The 18,254-nt window shown below is 37.5% G+C and overlaps 3 protein-coding genes across 9 annotated transcripts; 2 read left to right on the forward strand and 1 right to left on the reverse strand.

The window, feature by feature from the left end:
• The first annotated feature begins 1,099 nt into the window (after positions 1-1,099).
• LOC122055436 (CDPK-related kinase 3-like) lies at positions 1,100-7,753 on the forward strand. Of its 2 annotated transcripts, none has more exons than XM_042616875.1 (11): positions 1,100-1,774; positions 3,555-3,685; positions 3,956-3,997; positions 4,075-4,183; positions 4,289-4,367; positions 5,600-5,896; positions 6,034-6,143; positions 6,423-6,530; positions 6,688-6,750; positions 7,138-7,305; positions 7,382-7,753. In XM_042616875.1, the coding sequence occupies exons 1-11, from the start codon at positions 1,115-1,117 to the stop codon at positions 7,520-7,522; spliced, it is 1,908 nt and encodes a 635-aa protein (XP_042472809.1). In that variant the 5' UTR covers positions 1,100-1,114; the 3' UTR covers positions 7,523-7,753. The 2 variants fall into 2 exon arrangements, with proteins under 2 accessions (XP_042472809.1, XP_042472810.1); XM_042616876.1 differs by having other exon boundaries at positions 1,657-1,782.
• A 283-nt stretch (positions 7,754-8,036) lies between these two features.
• On the forward strand, positions 8,037-12,281 carry LOC122055437 (protein TILLER ANGLE CONTROL 1-like). Of its 5 annotated transcripts, none has more exons than XM_042616877.1 (6): positions 8,037-8,331; positions 9,541-10,239; positions 10,361-10,427; positions 10,533-11,125; positions 11,224-11,319; positions 11,988-12,281. In XM_042616877.1, exons 2-5 carry the CDS (start codon positions 10,234-10,236, stop codon positions 11,278-11,280), a joined length of 723 nt encoding a protein of 240 aa, XP_042472811.1. In that variant the 5' UTR covers positions 8,037-8,331; positions 9,541-10,233; the 3' UTR covers positions 11,281-11,319; positions 11,988-12,281. The 5 variants fall into 5 exon arrangements, with proteins under 5 accessions (XP_042472811.1, XP_042472812.1, XP_042472813.1 ...); XM_042616878.1 differs by having other exon boundaries at positions 8,037-8,315; XM_042616879.1 differs by having other exon boundaries at positions 8,037-10,239; positions 11,248-11,319.
• A 1,427-nt stretch (positions 12,282-13,708) lies between these two features.
• LOC122055439 (RNA-binding protein 1-like) lies at positions 13,709-17,780 on the reverse strand. 2 transcript variants are annotated; one of them, XR_006132879.1, is made up of 7 exons: positions 17,554-17,780; positions 15,579-15,700; positions 15,286-15,496; positions 15,151-15,212; positions 14,977-15,058; positions 14,026-14,178; positions 13,709-13,954 (listed from the first exon to the last, which is right to left on the reverse strand). XR_006132879.1 is itself a non-coding variant. In XM_042616882.1 (6 exons), the coding sequence occupies exons 1-6, from the start codon at positions 17,660-17,662 to the stop codon at positions 14,078-14,080; spliced, it is 687 nt and encodes a 228-aa protein (XP_042472816.1). In that variant the 5' UTR covers positions 17,663-17,779; the 3' UTR covers positions 13,709-14,077. The 2 variants fall into 2 exon arrangements, 1 of the variants encoding a protein (XP_042472816.1); XM_042616882.1 differs by having other exon boundaries at positions 13,709-14,178; positions 17,554-17,779.
• Between the last annotated feature and the right edge of the window lie 474 nt (positions 17,781-18,254).

Below are 18,254 nucleotides of genomic sequence, written 5' to 3' on the forward strand. Positions count from 1 at the left end.
GACTGCTCAGTAGATCTGCCCGCTCGTTAACTGAGTCTGATCAACCGCTCTTCGACACGTAACAGAAATCAGTCTCTACTGACAGCCTGAGATTATCCGCTCAGGTCATCTCGATTGTAAGTTGAATTTAGATTTTATAATTTTAAATTCAGCTAAGTCTTCAACAACCTTGGACAACAAATTATTTTTGTCCAACAAAAAAATACCCTTAAATTTTATTTCCCTAATTAGTAAACATCTCTATTAAAACTTTAGAAAAAAGGAAAATGAAAATAAAGGTAGAAGAAAAGTAGCAATTGCATTAACATTATTCACAAGGAAACATATGGAGAGTATGCTTTACCTTTTTCTTTATATAGGTGTTGACTTTGACTTTGAGCTCGTGACTACTTAGTTTTTAAAATTGGTCAACGTGGATCTAAACATCAATCTTTTATTGTTTATATAGAATACTTCAATTTGCTCTAAAAAAAATAACAGAGGACCTAATTCAAAATTTTCGAAAGACAAGCAGCTCATTGGAATATTTTCCTGGGGCCCCCACTCGGATTATTGTAAATTTAGGAACGCGAGATCGCGCACTGCGCGACGCGCCGTGTTCGCGGAGCGAATTCGGCAACCCAAACCCGAGGCCGTCTCCATCCCCTGCACGAATGGTGACATTGGTCTCTATGCTGGCCCATTAGTAATTCGCCACGTGTCGATTTTGATAGGTATTGTTCACAGTTATAACAAGTTGCTGTATGGAAAGTGATAGGGGATTTTAATGGCGATGGGATCTGCAGAAACGAGACCGAATTGGATACTTCTTCTTGGCTCACTCCACCTCGGGACTTTATGAATGGACCCTTCAAAAAGTAGAAATTTCATTCAAAATGCTACCCAAGCTACGATACTCTTCAAATATTAAATTAATAAACTTTATGTATTCTAGTATTAAAACTATTAGTAATATGATTAATAAGTATCAAATTTTAAAATAAATTATATAAAAAAAATCATTCGCTTGTCATTATTTAGTAAAGTAAAGCGGCAAATTTGAAAAGTTTGGAAGGCTCTTCATAAATATAAGATGAAGTATAGGGTGTAAAGTGAAAAGTTTACGCCGCATTTAATGCCACCCCTGTTCATGCTCCTCCTCCTCCCTTCGAGCGCCGCTTCTTTGACTGCCCTCGTCGAGACCGTCGAATCCCAACGACGGAGGAGAAATCGAGGCTGGAGGAAGCGGCGGGCGAGGGCCATGGGGCAGTGCTACGGCAAGAACGTCTCTGTCTCCGAGGACGACGGCGCCGCCCAGACCTCGGCCAATGGCGCTGGAGAAATCGTCCCGGGGATGCCCGCCAGGAAATCCCGGGGTGGCGCGACCGCGCCTCTCTACTCCTACGGCGCCGGTGCCGCCTGGCCTAGCCCATACCCGCAGGGCTCCGCCAGTCCTCTCCCCGTTGGTGTCTCCCCCTCGCCCGCCAGGTCCACCCCCCGGCGATTTTTCGGGAGGCCTTTTCCGCCGCCGTCCCCGGCGAAGCACATAAAGGCTGCTCTCGCGAAGCGGCAAGGTCCCCCGAAACCTAAAGATGGGCCAGTCCCCGAGGATGGGACTGGGGAGGGGGAGAGGCCGTTGGATAAGAACTTTGGGTATAACAAAAACTTTGGGGCGAAGTATGAGCTGGGGAAGGAGGTCGGAAGGGGCCATTTCGGGCATACCTGCTCGGCTACTGCTAAGAAAGGGGAGATCAGGGGTCAGCTTGTTGCCGTCAAGATTATCTCTAAAGCTAAGGTGCGGTGGTATGTCCAATACGTGATTTTTCTCTGAATTTTTTCCCCCTCTTTTCAACCTTACGAATTGTTTAACTATTTCCAGATATTAGTGATCCAATACTAGACGATCAATTAGAAGATCCAATGTCTCTTTCATCTCCTCGTTTGTAGTTTAGTGCGTGTTTTTTTCCGACTTCTGACTGTTAATTCTGTGTTCGACTTTTTGTACGTTGTTTTTCTCTGTTTGTCCTTTCCTATGTGCTTTTTGTGTTGGGTTTGGAGAGAGATTGGCACTGACACAGGTCCTTTTATGAGCTGAAATGTCACGAGATTCTCTTGTGACAAAATTAAAGTGATAGAAAAACAATTTAAAGACGAATAGTTGAATAACAGTTGCAATCTATTTGTTGTGACAAAATTAAAGTGATAGAAAAACAATTTAAAGACGAATAGTTGAATAACAGTTGCAATCTATTTGTCGTCGCAGTGCATGTTCTTATGATTTTAAGCACATGAAAAACTGTCTTCATCAAAATGATTAAGCCCATCTGAGCCTTCTAAACCTCCTCACTGATTAAACAACCTATATGATAGGTCTAATTGCGTTATTGCAACAGAGAAAACATTCCAACATTGCTTATTTGTCTCTCTTATTTCTGATTGATTAGTCAAACTTCCAGATTATAATTATCATGGAAACTCTGTGGTCTTATTACATGGGCTTTTCCTGACATAGTATCTCGTTAGTATCTCCAATTAAACAAAGAATACATTTGTTGAGTTGTATTACTGAATAAGCTCATATTAGAATGACCCACCAAACATTTTAAATTTTGGACAAGCTACTAATTATTTATGTTTTGCTAAATGCTTGTGAAAAAGTTTGTTGCCATAAAGAAATTATATAATCAAAACAAGCCTTATTCCCCTAATTATTTGGGGTTTGTTCCATGGATCATGCTGATGAGCTTACTGCAAGATTTCTATAGTAATCTAAGCTCTTTAAAATGACTCTTAGCTTAAATTATCTGCTCTACAAATGGAAGGGTGTAATCTATTTCTTTGAACTCCCAGTACTGTCTTACAAAAAATTCAAATCATCTTTCCAATAACTTGAAAGGACCTGGTCTTAGCCATGTTACTGATATCATAACTTCACTTTCACAACTAGCATGATATAAACACTTAGATGATCTAACATTCTTTCTGCACAGTATGTTATCCTAAGTAAGTTATATTGTTGCAGTTAAGTTACCTGCTTTTTTTTACCTGTAACTCTATGCATGCAAGTTAAACTTTGAAACTCACTGTAGTTTTTCTTCTTGTAGTCTCAGCTATAATGTTTTTTTAGACAGATTGGAAGTGCTTCTATTTATGTTGTTGAGTTCTATTGGTTCCTTTATTTTTTTTTTTTTTGGTGAAAAGCATTAGGCAATTGGCAGCACCACAGTTTGTCAACAACTGAGTTGGTTTGCTTGTTACTGCCAAGTTTATATGGTTGAATTTTGTATAGTCCTATTTAGTCTAGTTTTATTGAATTCTTCTTGGGAATGAAAATACAGGCAATAGTGAAAGACGTGGGAATTTTATGATACTTTCTTTTCTGGCTAAATGCATAGATCTTGCTCATCATTTTCTCCCTTGATTTGCAATCAAAAAATTTGTTAATATGAAAACTTGCTAATTCCGAGACTATAGCTGATAATTGCTGTTGTCATGAAAAAGATCACCAGAACTCCATGGTATTTTTAAATTAGCATATGGTTGTCTTGCTGATATTTTTGGGATCTTTTATGCAGATGACAACACCTGTATCAATTGAAGATGTTCGCCGGGAGGTTAAGATCCTGAAAGCTTTATCTGGCCATAAAAATCTTGTCAAGTTTTATGAGGCATGTGAGGACACACTTAATGTCTACATAGTGATGGAGTATGTCACTATGTCCTAATCTAATATTCACTGTTATCATGCTATGAGTATTTTACGCAATTAATTTGTGATTGTTTGTGCCACATTATTTGATATAGAATTTGATTCATATGGCACTTCTTCCTGTGGTTGATCTGCTATTTTGCAGAATCAGATTCCATCAAAGTATTCATAGCTGTATCAATTTCCTAAATAAACAATGAGGGGGCTTCCCTATATAATGTGTTGGCATGGCTACCTTATTCTTTCTTCATGTTTTTGTTTTTTCAGATTATGTGAAGGTGGAGAATTGCTAGAGAGAATTTTGTCCAGGTACTATTTTTTGTCATTAATTGTCTTATATATTTTTTATATTATGTGAAATTTCTTATATTTCTTTTGTTCTCAAGAGGTGGAAGATACACGGAGGAGGATGCAAAGGCTATTGTTGTCCAAATACTGAGTGTTGTTGCCTTTTGTCATCTTCAAGGTGTTGTGCATCGTGATTTAAAGCCAGAGGTTGACACCATAAGCCACTTCGTGATGGAAACATATATTTTTTTAGTACTCGTCTTGTCTTGTGATTTTCTCTTTCAGCATTTCCTCATCCCCTCTTTATCACAGAATTTTCTTTTTGCCACTAAAGATGAATGTGCTGACATGAAGCTGATTGATTTTGGACTTTCAGATTTTATTAAACCAGGTGAGTCTAGCAATCCACTATGTGAATTTATACTGCTTAAATTTTGTTGTGTGTTGCATTTTGGCAACTCCTGATACAAAGATGGATGGCTGATTACTGACTTGATTGTGGGATAATCTGTTGCTAACATTATAGCTTCTGTTTCCTAGTCGATAAATATAATTTATGCAAAGCTATCTGCAGATGTCAATTTCTAGTTCTATGCAGTTGTTTATCATGGCTCATCCGATTATATTGATAGAATTGTAGGGCATGTTTCATTGTGGATTGATTATATTACAATAAGGACGCAAATTAAACTAAGATGTTCTTTTATATTTGTAAATAGACTGTCATTACAATATAAAAGAAAGGGAAGAAATTAAGGTAATTATCAAATGAATAACATATAGATTTAGTGCATAGCAAAGCCATTGAGAGTTGTGTGGCGTTATGCATTGCCATAGATTGTTCTTTCTTGTTCTACGTAACTCTTAAATAATCTTGCTTTAGTTTTATTCATAATCTAAACTAAGATAACCTAGCTCCTAAAAAATGAATTTTTTGGCTCAGCTATTTTATTGTATATGTATCTCTCTTGACTTGACACTACATATTAGCTTTTGGATTTTTTTTTATTTTTTATTTTTTGTATTAGGGATATTGTGGCATGCCAACCTTCGGTAGGAACTACAGACAGTGCTTCTTTGTTTATTGGATTGACTTGCCAAAGATGTCTAAATGTTAGTACAATTAAGAGTGATACTGCAGGAGGATGATTTGAGAAGAGATGCATGTGAATTCCAAAGACAATGACATTCAAGTGACAGAAATTTATGATGATACATAACATAATTGACATAATTATATGAATTGATACATTACAAAAACAATTTGATACTTTAAATTTAGAGGGATTAACTAATTTAAGACCATAGAAGTGCCTTAGGTAGTTTACCAATTTATATCTTGTAAATTTATTCTAGAGTGTTTGTATCATTGTACATTTGTCACAAAATAACATGGCAGGACAAATTAACACCAACTACTGGCTCCAATCTTAGTTAATTGACTTGGTTGTTTTGTTAATAATTGAAAATCTTAAGCCATGGGCTTACTGACCTGTATCTAGTGCATTTCTCTTGAAATTATTTTCTTCTTTCATTTCAGAATTTGTATCACATCTCTAGTATAACTGTATATCATCGCACTAGAGCTGGCATTTAAACTTCCATTTAAAAATGATTATGCAGATGAAAGGCTGAATGATATTGTTGGAAGTGCTTACTATGTTGCCCCTGAAGTCTTACATAGATCATACAGTACGGAGGCAGATATCTGGAGTGTTGGAGTTATAACGTATATTCTGTTGTGTGGCTGTAGACCTTTCTGGGCACGAACTGAATCAGGAATTTTTCGTTCTGTGCTGAGGGCTGATCCCAACTTTGTTGATTCACCGTGGCCGGATGTTTCTCCAGAAGCCAAAGATTTTGTGAAAAGGCTATTAAATAAGGATTTTAGGAAAAGAATGACAGCTGCACAGGCTTTGAGTAAGTTGCTAGCTTCCACGATTCTGAAAAATCTCGATTGATTTCAAGTGATATGGAGGAATTCACACCTTGAACTTCACATATTCTATTTTTTCCTTTAATGGTGGTATTTCTCTGTATTTCTTTTTTGGTAACAGCCCACCCTTGGTTGCGAGATTTACAACAGAAAATTCCATTGGATATTGTTATCTATAGACTAGTGAAGTCTTATCTTCGAGCAACACCTCTTAGGCGATCTACCTTAAAGGTAATACAGTGTTAAAATATTCAAATAGTCAAGAGCTTAGCATGATAAGATTTCAGTATTGATATTACTGTGAATTTATGGTTATCTTGGTTGACTATGTAAAGAACTTACTATCTTGAGAGTCATGCCAAATGATGATTTTAACTAGTGTTAAAAGTGGGGAACTGATGCAGCAATTGCCCCCAATTACTAATGTTACTGAGGCAATTAATCTATAGAAACATTTTGTCATAACCTTGCAAATATTTCATAATTTTTGCACTTGTTGCGTTTATGCAGGCACTGTCTAAAGCTCTGACTGAGGATGAACTTTTTTATATGAGGTTGCAGTTTAAGCTATTAAAGCCAACAAGAGATGGTTTCGTATCGCTTGAAAACTTTCGAATGGTCAGTAATCAGTTTATTTATCAAGTACCATAATAGAACAGCGCGTGAGACAACTAACTATTTGCCTAGTCTTTCTTGATACGCACATTTCTGGTATATGATGTTGGCGCCATTCTAGTTTTTCTTCTTCTATTTTATGGATTTGCATTTTGTGCAGGCATTACTGCAAAACGCCACTGATGCAATGAGGGAGTCCAGGGTTGTTGACATTCTAAACGCGGTGAGATATCAATAACTTGGCTATCTATGTTCTATGCAACTCTCTTCTCTGGTGTACTTCTATTCGTTTATTTATGTATCGAACTTATTTTTTCTTTGATTTCGAGTGGCGTTTGTCCTTTTTAGTGTTTCCGAAGGTTGTCATTATCTTAAGTTTACAAGGGTTGACCACTGAAATTTTCCTAGGCCCAAGTCACTCATGCCCTTCTGAGCCTGAATAATCTACTTGAATTTCTATTGAAAAACCCAGTGGGTGTTGTCTCTTTGTTGGCATGCAATGCATTCGTTATGCTAAAATTCATCGTTAAGCGAATTTATCATTCACTTGTCTGGTTATCGGTAGCGGAATTCCTTTAACTGTCTAACTTCTGCATGATCTCAACACCAGTTGGAGCCACTCTCGTACACGAGGATGGATTTCGAGGAGTTTTGTGCTGCTGCAATCAGCCCCTATCATCTCGAGGCCTTGGATGGTTGGGAGCAGATAGCAAGGACAGCTTTCGAGTTCTTTGAACGAGAGGGGAACCGAGTCATCTCTATCGAGGAATTGGCCCAAGTAATAACGGCTTTCACACGAACCTTTGAATGTTAAACACATGCTAGACTGCAACTAACATAGCTGTGCTATGCAGGATCTGAACCTGCCTCCTACTGCTTACTCCATGCTGAAAGATTGGATCCGACCGGAAGATGGCAAGCTCAATGTTCTCGGATACACGAGATACTTGCACGGTGTCACGATACGCAGCTCCAACACGAGACATCATCGCTAGATCTTTGGTGACCATTCTTGTAATTGCTTCTAATGGTGTTCCATTAGATCTAAAGCATGCCCCCTTAGTCAAGTTTTTTGTTTTTTTGTTTATTTGTTGATGCACGTTGATGGTAGTTTCTTTTAGAAGAACACACAGAAAAGAATTAAAGCACACAGAGGCTATCGCCCTTGTTATGTGATGTGATGATTTCAAGACCCCCAACCACAGCAAATATTTTATCTTCATCTTCTTGTTTTTTGGTTGATATTCCATATTTTTACCTGAAAATATTCATTGTAATTCTAATCTTTTTTGTTTGTTTGTTTGCTCTATTTATTTAACATAATTTGATTTGGAAGAATTATTGTTTATTTGTAGAATAAATTTTAATTCTACTCTATAAAATCTTAAATACAAATTAAAATTTTATGTTTTTTGAAAAACAAAAGTTTGAAATAATAAATCGTGAAACTATTTTATGCGTATGTCCGTTGTCTGGGTTTGTATGCGACTATGGCCCATATTATTATTTCGCAGCCCTCGAGATCGCCAAGCTACGCCACTTCGCATTTGCTGTCGGCGGTCGGCAGTAAGCTCTCGCCGCCGTGACGCAGCGATGGCGACGGAAGCGCCAGCCAAGTGCAACTCCGAGCGTTGCCTTCCCGGATCTGGTGCGGATCTGTTGTTTCTAAGCTCCAGGTTCCATGGTGCGTATTTCCGCGGATCGACGGTCGATTGCCCTAACTGGATCTCATCTAATTCGTGGAGTCGCCGGGAAAGCGCATGGATGTGATGTCGCTGGACCACATGAGTACTTCCTACCCTCTGTTAAGTCATCTTCCAACGTTCGTTTTCCAACAACCTGTTCGGCAAAAGCTTAGATCTTGTCGTGTCATAGAATGAAATTATAATGATTAATGTATAATTTGGGTTGAGATGTTTATCATAATTGTGATGGTTATAGATTGATCTTACTTGTATGTCTCGTAGTTCTTTATAATTTGATCTTCTTGCTTTCTTATTTACTAAAGTTCTCTCCGATGCAATCTTTCAGACATGTAGTTGAATCTAGTATCAAGATTTCTGCTAGGGTTAGTGTCAAAATTCTATTGTCTTTAAGATGCACAAACTGCTTCTTCCTTATCCTGGATGGCCTTTTGGTTAACTGGTGGACTTGGGTGAATGATCTTGCTTTGTTTGGTTGGGTTTGAGGGTTAAGGTTTCTCACTTGATTAATGTTTTTTTATTAAGCTAAAGACACAAGATGGGTTAGATTTGTCAATTTATGCAGGCAGTTAGGAAATGATCAACAAGGCTTAACTAGGTTAGTCTCTATTAGCATATGTAATCTACTTTAACCTTGAAGGATGGATGGATCTTTTAGGAGATGGTCTCTACCAAGATTATTATTAAGGTGAAACAGTGTCAGATTCAGTAAGGGTGGAGCTTTCTCTAAATGTATGAGCACTAAACCCAATTGAGATCAGGGCACTAGTATCTGAAGATCCGTGACCCAACTTAGCTTTTAGATGAACCTCATTCTGAAGACCTGAATTGGTTTAGGCTCTCTGATACTATGATCTAACCATGTTGCCTCACAACTCTTCGGTAAGGTCTCAATTCTAACAACATTAAGTTTGTTTGCATTCACATAAACACTTTCAAAATTATGTTGACACTGCCTAGCCTAGACCAGACAACTTTTCTTCCTTCCAACAAAATGGATGTTCATCACGTTGTTTAGAGCTTTATAAAGTCATATCTTGTGGCTACAACCTATGGTTGCCAAGGCTATAATACTTAACCCATTATGGCATGTATTCAAGTTTCTTCATATGAATTTTTAGTTCCTTAAATTCTCCCAAATTTCATTTTACTTCATTATTGCTACAGTCATTTCCATCATGTGTTGTTAGTTACATAATATATTCCTAGCCTGCATTAAATAGCGTATCCAGTTTATATGAATTATTTTATACTGTTCTAATCATATGCCTTCATCTGTTAATAACTTCCTAGCATTAATCTGAAGCTAGGTAACTGGATGTTGATTATCTTCAAACTGCACTAACCAACCCTTAGCATCTTCATGTTTGAACTTCCACAAATTGATAATAATATATTGGAGCAAGCTGGCAACTAGTTTGAATGGACAAAGACGTACAAAAAAGACGTACTTTTGTTTTCCACTAAATAGTAGGTGGTTGCCAGTATCCTTTTAGTATTCGACAGTAGAACCTCCAGTATCTGCAATCGGGCATCCACGAATTCATTTTCTAGGGTCATATTGCACTTGAGAGGCCCTAGTATATATCCAAGTCGGAGGACAGGTAGATAGTATATTCACTGACTTCCAAGGACTAGAATTTGGTCTTCAATCGGTCCTACCAGTTCCATGCAGAGCTTCCTGTAGCCTTTCAACTTAAGGAATCTCTCTGGCTCAATCCTGCCAAGCTGATGCCACTGAAAGCATCAAGACCACCTCCTTTTTAGTACCTACAGAGATGTTCTTACTACTAGATTTGGAGCTGTCCGTTCATTGGCCAAGCAGCAACAGAAAGTCTCATTATTTGAAGAGCCTTTTGGAATGCGATATTTCGACCCTCTACTTTTTCATAATGTCTAGACATTAATCTTTAAAGCCATCTTGCTTCCGGCGTGTTGGCCTCCTATCAGAGTGCCACCACAGTGCTGCATTTAGTAGAGTTCTACTCCCCGGAGATAAAACAATGAAGGTTAGTGTTTGAATCCTTCTCTATTATGAAATTTAGGCTGCCATGTAGTAGCTTTTGATGAATATATAAGTTGTGCTCATAATTGGCTCATTACCATGTGCTGTTGGTTACTATATTACAGATCTTTAACTGGGTGCATCGAAAGTTGTACCCCAACGTCAAGTACAGCCATGTTTCTGGAAAGATAGGTTGAGGATATTGTGATGCTGTATTTGCCTTTCATAATCTTACAGACACGAGATTGATTGGTATGATCTTTTCTGATCTTCTGGTTTTATGTTTCTGATTGCCAGATGTTTATGAAGGAGACGAAGAAGAAAAGCTGGAAATTTTGGAAAGCATGGAGAAAAAAGCTTTACTGTTTCATGATGTACTCGATAGTATTCTCACCATTGGCACCTTGGGCAGCCAGGTTATGTTTGTTTCAGAATCGTACTGTGCCAAAGAAGATGAACTCACAGGGCAAGAGGAAAAATATTTAGAGATAGAGGTAACGAACGAATGGACAGAAGTCGCACCAGCTCTGGTGGCAGGCAAGCCTCCATCTTGTATCCAGACATCAAAACTCAAATTTCCAGTTGAAGTAGAGGAAAAGAAAATGGAGATTGTCCACGAGACAGATACCGCCGAGAAAATCCAAGAGCAGCCTCTGCTGATGGAGGACAAGGAGAAAAGAGAACAGAGGACGACGCTTGCTGATCTTTTTGCCGCCGATGCTATGATGGTGAACAGTCAAAATGAGAAACCAAACAAGAAAACACATGTTAGATTGAAGCAGTACTCAATTATCCATGAGAAGAAGAAGATGCAGAACAGGAAAGAAGCTAAGTGGATCACAGCTACTGCAAAAGGCAATACCAAGAAAACGACTAGGAAGATACAGAAGGTACATGTTCCTGCTCTTCAACATTCACAAGTGATGATAATCGTTTGCTAAGAGTTTTGGTTCCTTGAAATGTTATTGATTTGGTGGTAAATGGGTAGCTGATATCGAAATTGTTGAAGAAGAAGGTCCACCCAGAGATGCAAGGCGCGAGATGAAGGAAATGCCTCTGATGTGTGGAGGAGCAAAATCTATCGGTAATCCCTTTCTTTGCCTTCTTCATGTGCCTTTTATATTTACAATGATAGCTAGTAAAAAAAAATGCAAATAGTTCTCCATCTTTTGGGTGGAGCATCCAAAAGTGGGTTGTGGAGCCCTGCACAACATGGAACATCCTAAAATAATTGATTTTTATTTTTAGAATTACTTTTTAAGGGAAAAAAAAAGATTATGTGAAAAAAAGGACACTCATCATTTACGTCCATTTCCAATTAAAGTTAAATGGATGTCTCATTTAATGTGAATTATCCAAAATACCCTTTCAACTTATACATGATGTAGCTGTAGCTTTTACATACAATAACTTTATATCATTTTGATTTTACTTCTCTAATTCATAACTTGATTAAAACATTTCAACAAATAAAATGACCTATGGATACTCCCTGACATTTATTATATTTTAAATAAATATTATTTTATCATGATGTAGCTGTGCCTGTCAATTAATTTAAAGTATATATATAATTGAACTCTTATTTATTTATCCTTATAAAGATATGCAGAAATGGGTATATGTCTGGAAATCATTCTGTTATCACAAAATATCAGCTATTTTTCTTTAATCAATCTGTTGTGTATACATCTGGAATTAGTTAAAGTGAATAATAAAAAAAAATACTGAGTCCGATTTGATTGGTTGCAGAATGATGATGCTGGGGGATTTTGGTACTATAACAAACATGTTTACGAACATAGCTTGTTGATTAATGTTGTACAAGCTTTAGGCGTGAGTGTCTATATTTAGACATCCAAATATTCGTTGAATAACTTTCATATTGTTTATTTTCCTTGCTGTTGTCGTTATCGTCATTAAGTTGTTCATCCGTTTTAATCAGCAGTGTCATCATTGTAATTAACCGTGCATTAATTATGACAATGGTTCATACACCATAAACCATCATTAATTGCTTGAAATGTTACAACACCTCTTCTTATTCATCAGCAGCAAAACCCGGTCACATCATTTGGCATGTGTGCTCGCGAATATAAAAAATGCCCGGAGGGATAATTATAACTATGCAGTGGAATAATTTAGCCCAATGATATGATCTTGATTGCGAGAGATGATAGGACCCAATTGACCGACAGACGGAAGAAACTGACGGTTGTAAATTACCCTTTTTTAGTGGGCTGAAAGAGAGAGGCTCATATTTGTAAAGATCACGATGGATACACAATCCTATAAAAAATTTAATTTAATTTTTCAGATCAATAAGACTAAATAAATATAATATCTGTATATTTTTATAAGATAATTAATTTGATTTGAAAAAGTTTAAACTATCCTATTTAAATAATTAATTAAAATTTTAAAAATCAATTCATTGTGCCATCTCTCTATCTCTGTGCTGTATTAATACTTGAAATGGTATGGTAGTTGAGACATAAAATATATCATTAAAATTTTGTGATCAAAACTCAAAGTATTCGAGTAAGGTTCGAGTATACCTTACTCTATGTCTTTACCTCTTGCACTAATGACTAGTAATCATTTATGATTTATCTTCTCCATGTTAACCTAAAGACAAGTTAACAATAGCGCTGAAGGCGAGCAAAATGCCTTTTTGTCACATCTCCCTATCAATACATTTTGCTGCTCTTCCCTCGCCTCAAGATGCTCACCAGCGTTGCTTCCCTTGCGGCTTCACTCACATAAGGTCTCACCACCACTCCGCTCTTCACTATCAAACAGTCAGAAAATAGTCACCGATGACATCTCACATCCCCTCCGCAGGCTGCAAGAACTAACAATGCCTTTAGCACGTCCCACATCTCTCCACGTGCCACCGACAGTCCAGTCTCCTCACACACGCTCGCACAACCCCTCCACTATTGCTGCCCGCCGAGAAGACGAGGACAATTGGTTCCAATGCCGCATCCAGATTGTTTATAATGTAAGATCAAAAGATTCCACACGATACTGTCCGATTCCAACAATCCATTTCCAATTCTATTACAAAATTTGATCCCAGTTAGATTTAGGGCTTTCAGATCATAGGATCGCTACAATCAACCATGAAGAGGCCATCATCCAAAACCAAATAATGAAAGATTCACCAACTCCCAACCCGTTTAAATTGGATTCAAACAGACCCCAAAGCACCAGTCTTGAACCTCGAAGTGCACAACTACAAAAAACTAACACTCCGGCAAAAGGAAGTTACGAACCCCAAGACAATGGAATACAACATTAGACTTAAAATCAGGTTTAACCTCAAAGCATTAGACAAGTAAAACCTCAGAATCCTGGTACTAGACGGGGTGCAAAATATCGCAAACCAAAGAGTAATACACAAGTAGAGCTAATAGAACATAAAACAGGGGTGTTAACTTAGCCCAGTACAATTAACACAATGTCACCAATTCAAAAGACAAAAAAGCAAGAACTCGTCATATAGTAACAATCAAAAGGATTCTACGGGGTACACCGTGCCTAGTCATCACTTCAAGAAGTGCTCATGTAGCAAACAAACTTTGGCGGTCCGCAAAACAAAAGAAATACAGCAAAGGTTCACAGGTAAGTATGTTATAGCTAGTTCTAAGGGGCAGAAACCAGATATAGATAATCTAATATGCATCAAGCAAGCGAGCCTCCCAAATCAACAGAACCTACAAGAATGCGATCTCAAAGCTATGTCCATGTTCAGCTGAGCAACGCTTTTGTCGAGCACAACACTTACAGAGAAGGTAAAACATTGATCTGTGCATCGCTTGGAAACGAAAACCCCACGTTTAACGCCTACCACGAGGCCCACCAAGCCTGGGACCAGTAAAGCGAGCAAACTGCAGCCTCAAGTTGGCTGAATCGCGATCATTTTCGTCGAATTTATAACCTGCAAAATCGAATCGTGACTAGTGTGGACGGAGCCAGATTTTTACCCAAGATTAGCGGATTTCCGTAAACGTAAATAGCACTTTAAAACACGTGATTTTCACGAATATAACAATGGCATAAGAGGGCAGTAACACGCACATGACTTCAGCACTTGCCAACGAAAGCTTGCGACATAATACACTTAAATGGAACGTGATTCGCACAAATAACTGATGGTGGCAAATTCAACATAACGCACATCCTCTGTTGGGAAAGGAATGTGATAGAAATCCAGTAGAAGATCATGCTCGTATTCCAACCGTCAAAATGGGTAATGGTGCACTTACTATCACCTTTCGATCATCGGAAGTACCGAAGGATTAGGGAAATAACTAATTTTCATTTGGTTTCACAATCTACTAGCAACAAAGACGTCACAGGCCTCCGCAACACCTTTCGATCATCATAAGTACCGAAGGATTAGGAAAGTAACTAATTTTCATTTGGTTTCACACTCTACTACCAACAAAGACGTCACAGGCCTCCGCAACTAAACCACTAAATCTGTGTTCGAATGAACAGGTCGGACTATAATTTAACTTCCTGTTGTCAGTTTGATGAAAAAAAAGACAATGTTTTAGCAAAATTGTACAAAAAAGAGGTATCCTACAGCAAGAAATATCTTCCAAAAAAGTATTCAAGATTACTGTGCAGTCCGAAACATAAGACAGTAAAAAGGAACCAAGAACTTGAGTAGAAAATATAGAAACTACCAAATAAAGTCTGATATCAAGTATACAAGACATAGTATCATCACCTTGCAAGGCTTCCAATGCAACTGCAGCTTGGGCTGGAGTAGTAAAATCAACAAAGCAAAGGATAAGTGGATCTCCATCAGGCTGCAAGAAAATTGAAACGGAAAAAAAAAATGAGGACAGCAATTGCCAATTTTGAAGTGATATCAAAAAGAACTTAGTGAAGTGTAACTTACATGTCTAGAATCCTTGTTAACAAGCCTCACTTCACGAAAACCCACAAAAGGACGGAAAATATCTGCAAAAGAAAGTAAAGGAATTTCCATGTACTCGATCTTAATCTTAGAAGATTAAAAAAAAAATAAGGATACGAGACACCTCCCTGCGTGTACAGTTCGCAGGGACACCCTCCACGAACAAAGTATTGGAAGCATCGGGAGGAAGTGGAGGTTCAGGACGTCCAACATATCCTACACTCCGACTATCCAAGCCCCCAACACCTAATATTCGCCTATCATCAACAGGAAGACCACCAATGCCTCCACTGGCCCTAACAGGTTCGCCGCCAGGAAATGCAGATACCTACAGGAAAGTATGAAAATCAAACTCCAACGAAAGAGTTTACACAAATGTCAGAAACATTAACATAAAATACGGCACCCACCCCATTGCGCAAGTAACGGTCATATGACGCACCAATAGACTCAGTGTCTCTGATTGTGTGATGGGTTCCCCTGTCATCTTCCCGAGGGTAATAGCCAAGCATTTCAGGTCCACCAGGAATATCTGAAGTAAAAGAAGTTCTGTTAGTAAGATATAATATTCTATGAAAATAGCAATGTATAGAACATTGTATCACCCATGCATATCCCAATAGAGCCACTATGTTACTGAAAAGGAGTTGTCAACAATTAAAACAAGCCATTCTTCCAGGTCAATCAAGTAGCAATATTTAAATAACTTTGGTTCAAAAATTCTATAGACTATAGAGGATCATCTAAATAGTCCCATATGAAAGGTTCACATATCACCATGCTCCATTCTTGTCATGAACCCATCATAACCACCATTACCGTCATGAAGCAGTTTTTTCCCTACCTATTTGAATCTTACAAATTTTAAGATTTTTATCAGTTGACTAAGCTCTATATATGACTATAACTTTATAATATTTAATTAACTAACTTAATTTATATTCTTTTTTCTTGATCTCCCTTTGCCCCTAACACCTTCTAATATGATAGATTCACTGTAAAATTTATTACAGTCTTTGAACATGTATATATCTCACAGCCTAACACCTTCTAATATGATAGATTCACTGTAAAATTTATTACAGTCTTTGAACATGTATATATCTCACAGCCTATTTTCTTTTGTTTTATCATACTTTGTAATATCTCTACATATCCATTGTATCATTTCCTATCTTCATGACACTAACACTTTTGGCATAACAGGAGCACAACAATCACATACAAGCTTCTCTACAACAATACCATTAATCTTATTAATGATATTCTCAATATTATCCCATCCTCTTGAATGATAGATCTAAGGTATCTAAAACTCAAGTTTAATGTTCGTTCATTTCAATATTTTCATTGATTCCATTCTTGTTTCTGAAAGAACATTTCATATATTTAGTTTTTGTTTTATTTAAGTTAAGTCATTAGTTTCTAAAGTTTTTTCCTATCCATATGTATAAAAATAGTGCAGTTAGATGATGAAAAATATTTTACGTGAGAGAGTTTCACAGAAAATAAACTTCTATAACCCCTCCTAGTGAGCTCCATGAGGGGTTTCTATAAATTTTTGTTTACGACATAAATGGGAAAAAAACTACATAGATGGCACAAAAAACTATGCACAAAAACTACAGAGATGACACAAAAAAACTATGTACAAAATAGCAACCCACCACCAAGCACAGTGGTAATAGCATCTGGCAGGTTTCAAATACCAGAATTTTAGTTGAAGATATTACACAATTTGCAAACTAACAACACCAAATGGTTCAAATTTTTTTGAAAAAGAAAATATAATAAACTGTGGTATCGTGGAAAAAAAACTATAGGCTAAGGATATTATTGATGTTATAAAATTTATGGATCTAAAAATGATAAGTTATTTGTAATAGCAATCAATTTATAAGATGTGCACGAGCATATAAATTGTCGGAATAATATGAAAAAAAATGGAAAAGCACATGATAGAATTCTACACTGAGAAACAGGGAAGTTGCCTTCGGAAGAGGAAAAAATTCTCAGAGTGGCTAAAACTTGGCTAGAAAACTATTCTTTCAGTCTAGGGAGACAGACCGTAAAATGATGTCAAGTTGGGAACACAAGTGCATAAGGATTGTGCTTTATTACACAAGATAATAATCCAAAGAACTACTCAGTGCATCATCCCCCCTCCAAAATAAGGTTGGATGCACCTTCCTAGCTACACACAGCTCCAACCCAAAACGGATAATTATCTCACTCGACAGCCACGACTTTATCCACAAGAAACAAAAAACTAAACCTAGCAGATCTCGGAAAAAGATGTAAGAAGAATCAAGAAAACATATAAGATGACAAATCAAAAGGGGACTGGATGGGGAAACAGATTAGCTTAGCAGCCAGATGACGAACCAGCGTACTCCGTGCGAGGGCGCTTCAAAGCGGCGGCAGGAGCGACCATGGACGCCGCCGCGGCTGCCTGTTGCAGGGCTTCGCTGTACCTCCAGTATGCGTCTGCCATCGTCGCCGAGCCGAGAGAAAAAACGGTGGATGAAGAGGAAACTAGGGTTTGATTCGAAGAGGACACAGGACCTGCCTTCGCCGTCGACAACTGAACCCTAGGGACGATGCAGTATATAAAGGTGCGGCGAGAGACGCATAATAAACTGCTGCGGACTGACGCAATTAAGCAGCAGCCGCGCAGGGAAATTTCTTTGCGACAGATCCATCGTGGGATGATCTGGACCGTCTACTGAGCTTTGATGATCATCTAATATTATGTAACATGGCGATGGAAGAAATTATATTTAGGCCTCTTGCGATGCCATTTCATTAGATATATTTTAACTTATTTCATGGAATTTTATATAGTATGATAAAAGTCAATATATTTATAGTAGATGATATCGAACACTTTATTAAACGTGTATTGAATTTAATGCACTAATATGACAAATATTTAAAAGCGATATATCGAACTGAATGAGATGTAGTTATCATCATTAATACGGTAAATTGAAAATTGAAACAATGGCTAATAATGGGCAAATCTAAATCCATAGCCATTGATTTTACTTATCTTCGGAGTTTCTGTAAGTACAGAATAATTTTTT

This window comes from Zingiber officinale, chromosome 3B (genome assembly GCF_018446385.1).
Source record: "Zingiber officinale cultivar Zhangliang chromosome 3B, Zo_v1.1, whole genome shotgun sequence".
Classification (NCBI taxonomy): Eukaryota; Viridiplantae; Streptophyta; class Magnoliopsida; order Zingiberales; family Zingiberaceae; genus Zingiber; species Zingiber officinale.

Excerpts from the sequence above, each read along its gene's own strand:
- LOC122055439 (XM_042616882.1), bottom strand. The coding sequence starts at position 17,662 with ATGGCAGACGCATACTGGAGGTACAGCGAAGCCCTGCAACAGGCAGCC. Across the intron at positions 15,213-15,285 it reads TACACGCAGGGAGGTGTCTC|ATATTTTCCGTCCTTTTGTG; the intron begins GTATCCTTATTT and ends TTTCTTTTGCAG. Across the intron at positions 14,179-14,976 it reads TGCATTGGAAGCCTTGCAAG|GTTATAAATTCGACGAAAAT; the intron begins GTGATGATACTA and ends TCGATTTTGCAG.
- LOC122055437 (XM_042616877.1), top strand. Across the intron at positions 10,428-10,532 it reads CCATGTTTCTGGAAAGATAG|ATGTTTATGAAGGAGACGAA; the intron begins GTTGAGGATATT and ends TCTGATTGCCAG. Across the intron at positions 11,126-11,223 it reads CGACTAGGAAGATACAGAAG|CTGATATCGAAATTGTTGAA; the intron begins GTACATGTTCCT and ends GTAAATGGGTAG.
- LOC122055436 (XM_042616875.1), top strand. The coding sequence starts at position 1,115 with ATGCCACCCCTGTTCATGCTCCTCCTCCTCCCTTCGAGCGCCGCTTCT. Across the intron at positions 1,775-3,554 it reads AGATTATCTCTAAAGCTAAG|ATGACAACACCTGTATCAAT; the intron begins GTGCGGTGGTAT and ends TCTTTTATGCAG. Across the intron at positions 6,144-6,422 it reads TTAGGCGATCTACCTTAAAG|GCACTGTCTAAAGCTCTGAC; the intron begins GTAATACAGTGT and ends GCGTTTATGCAG.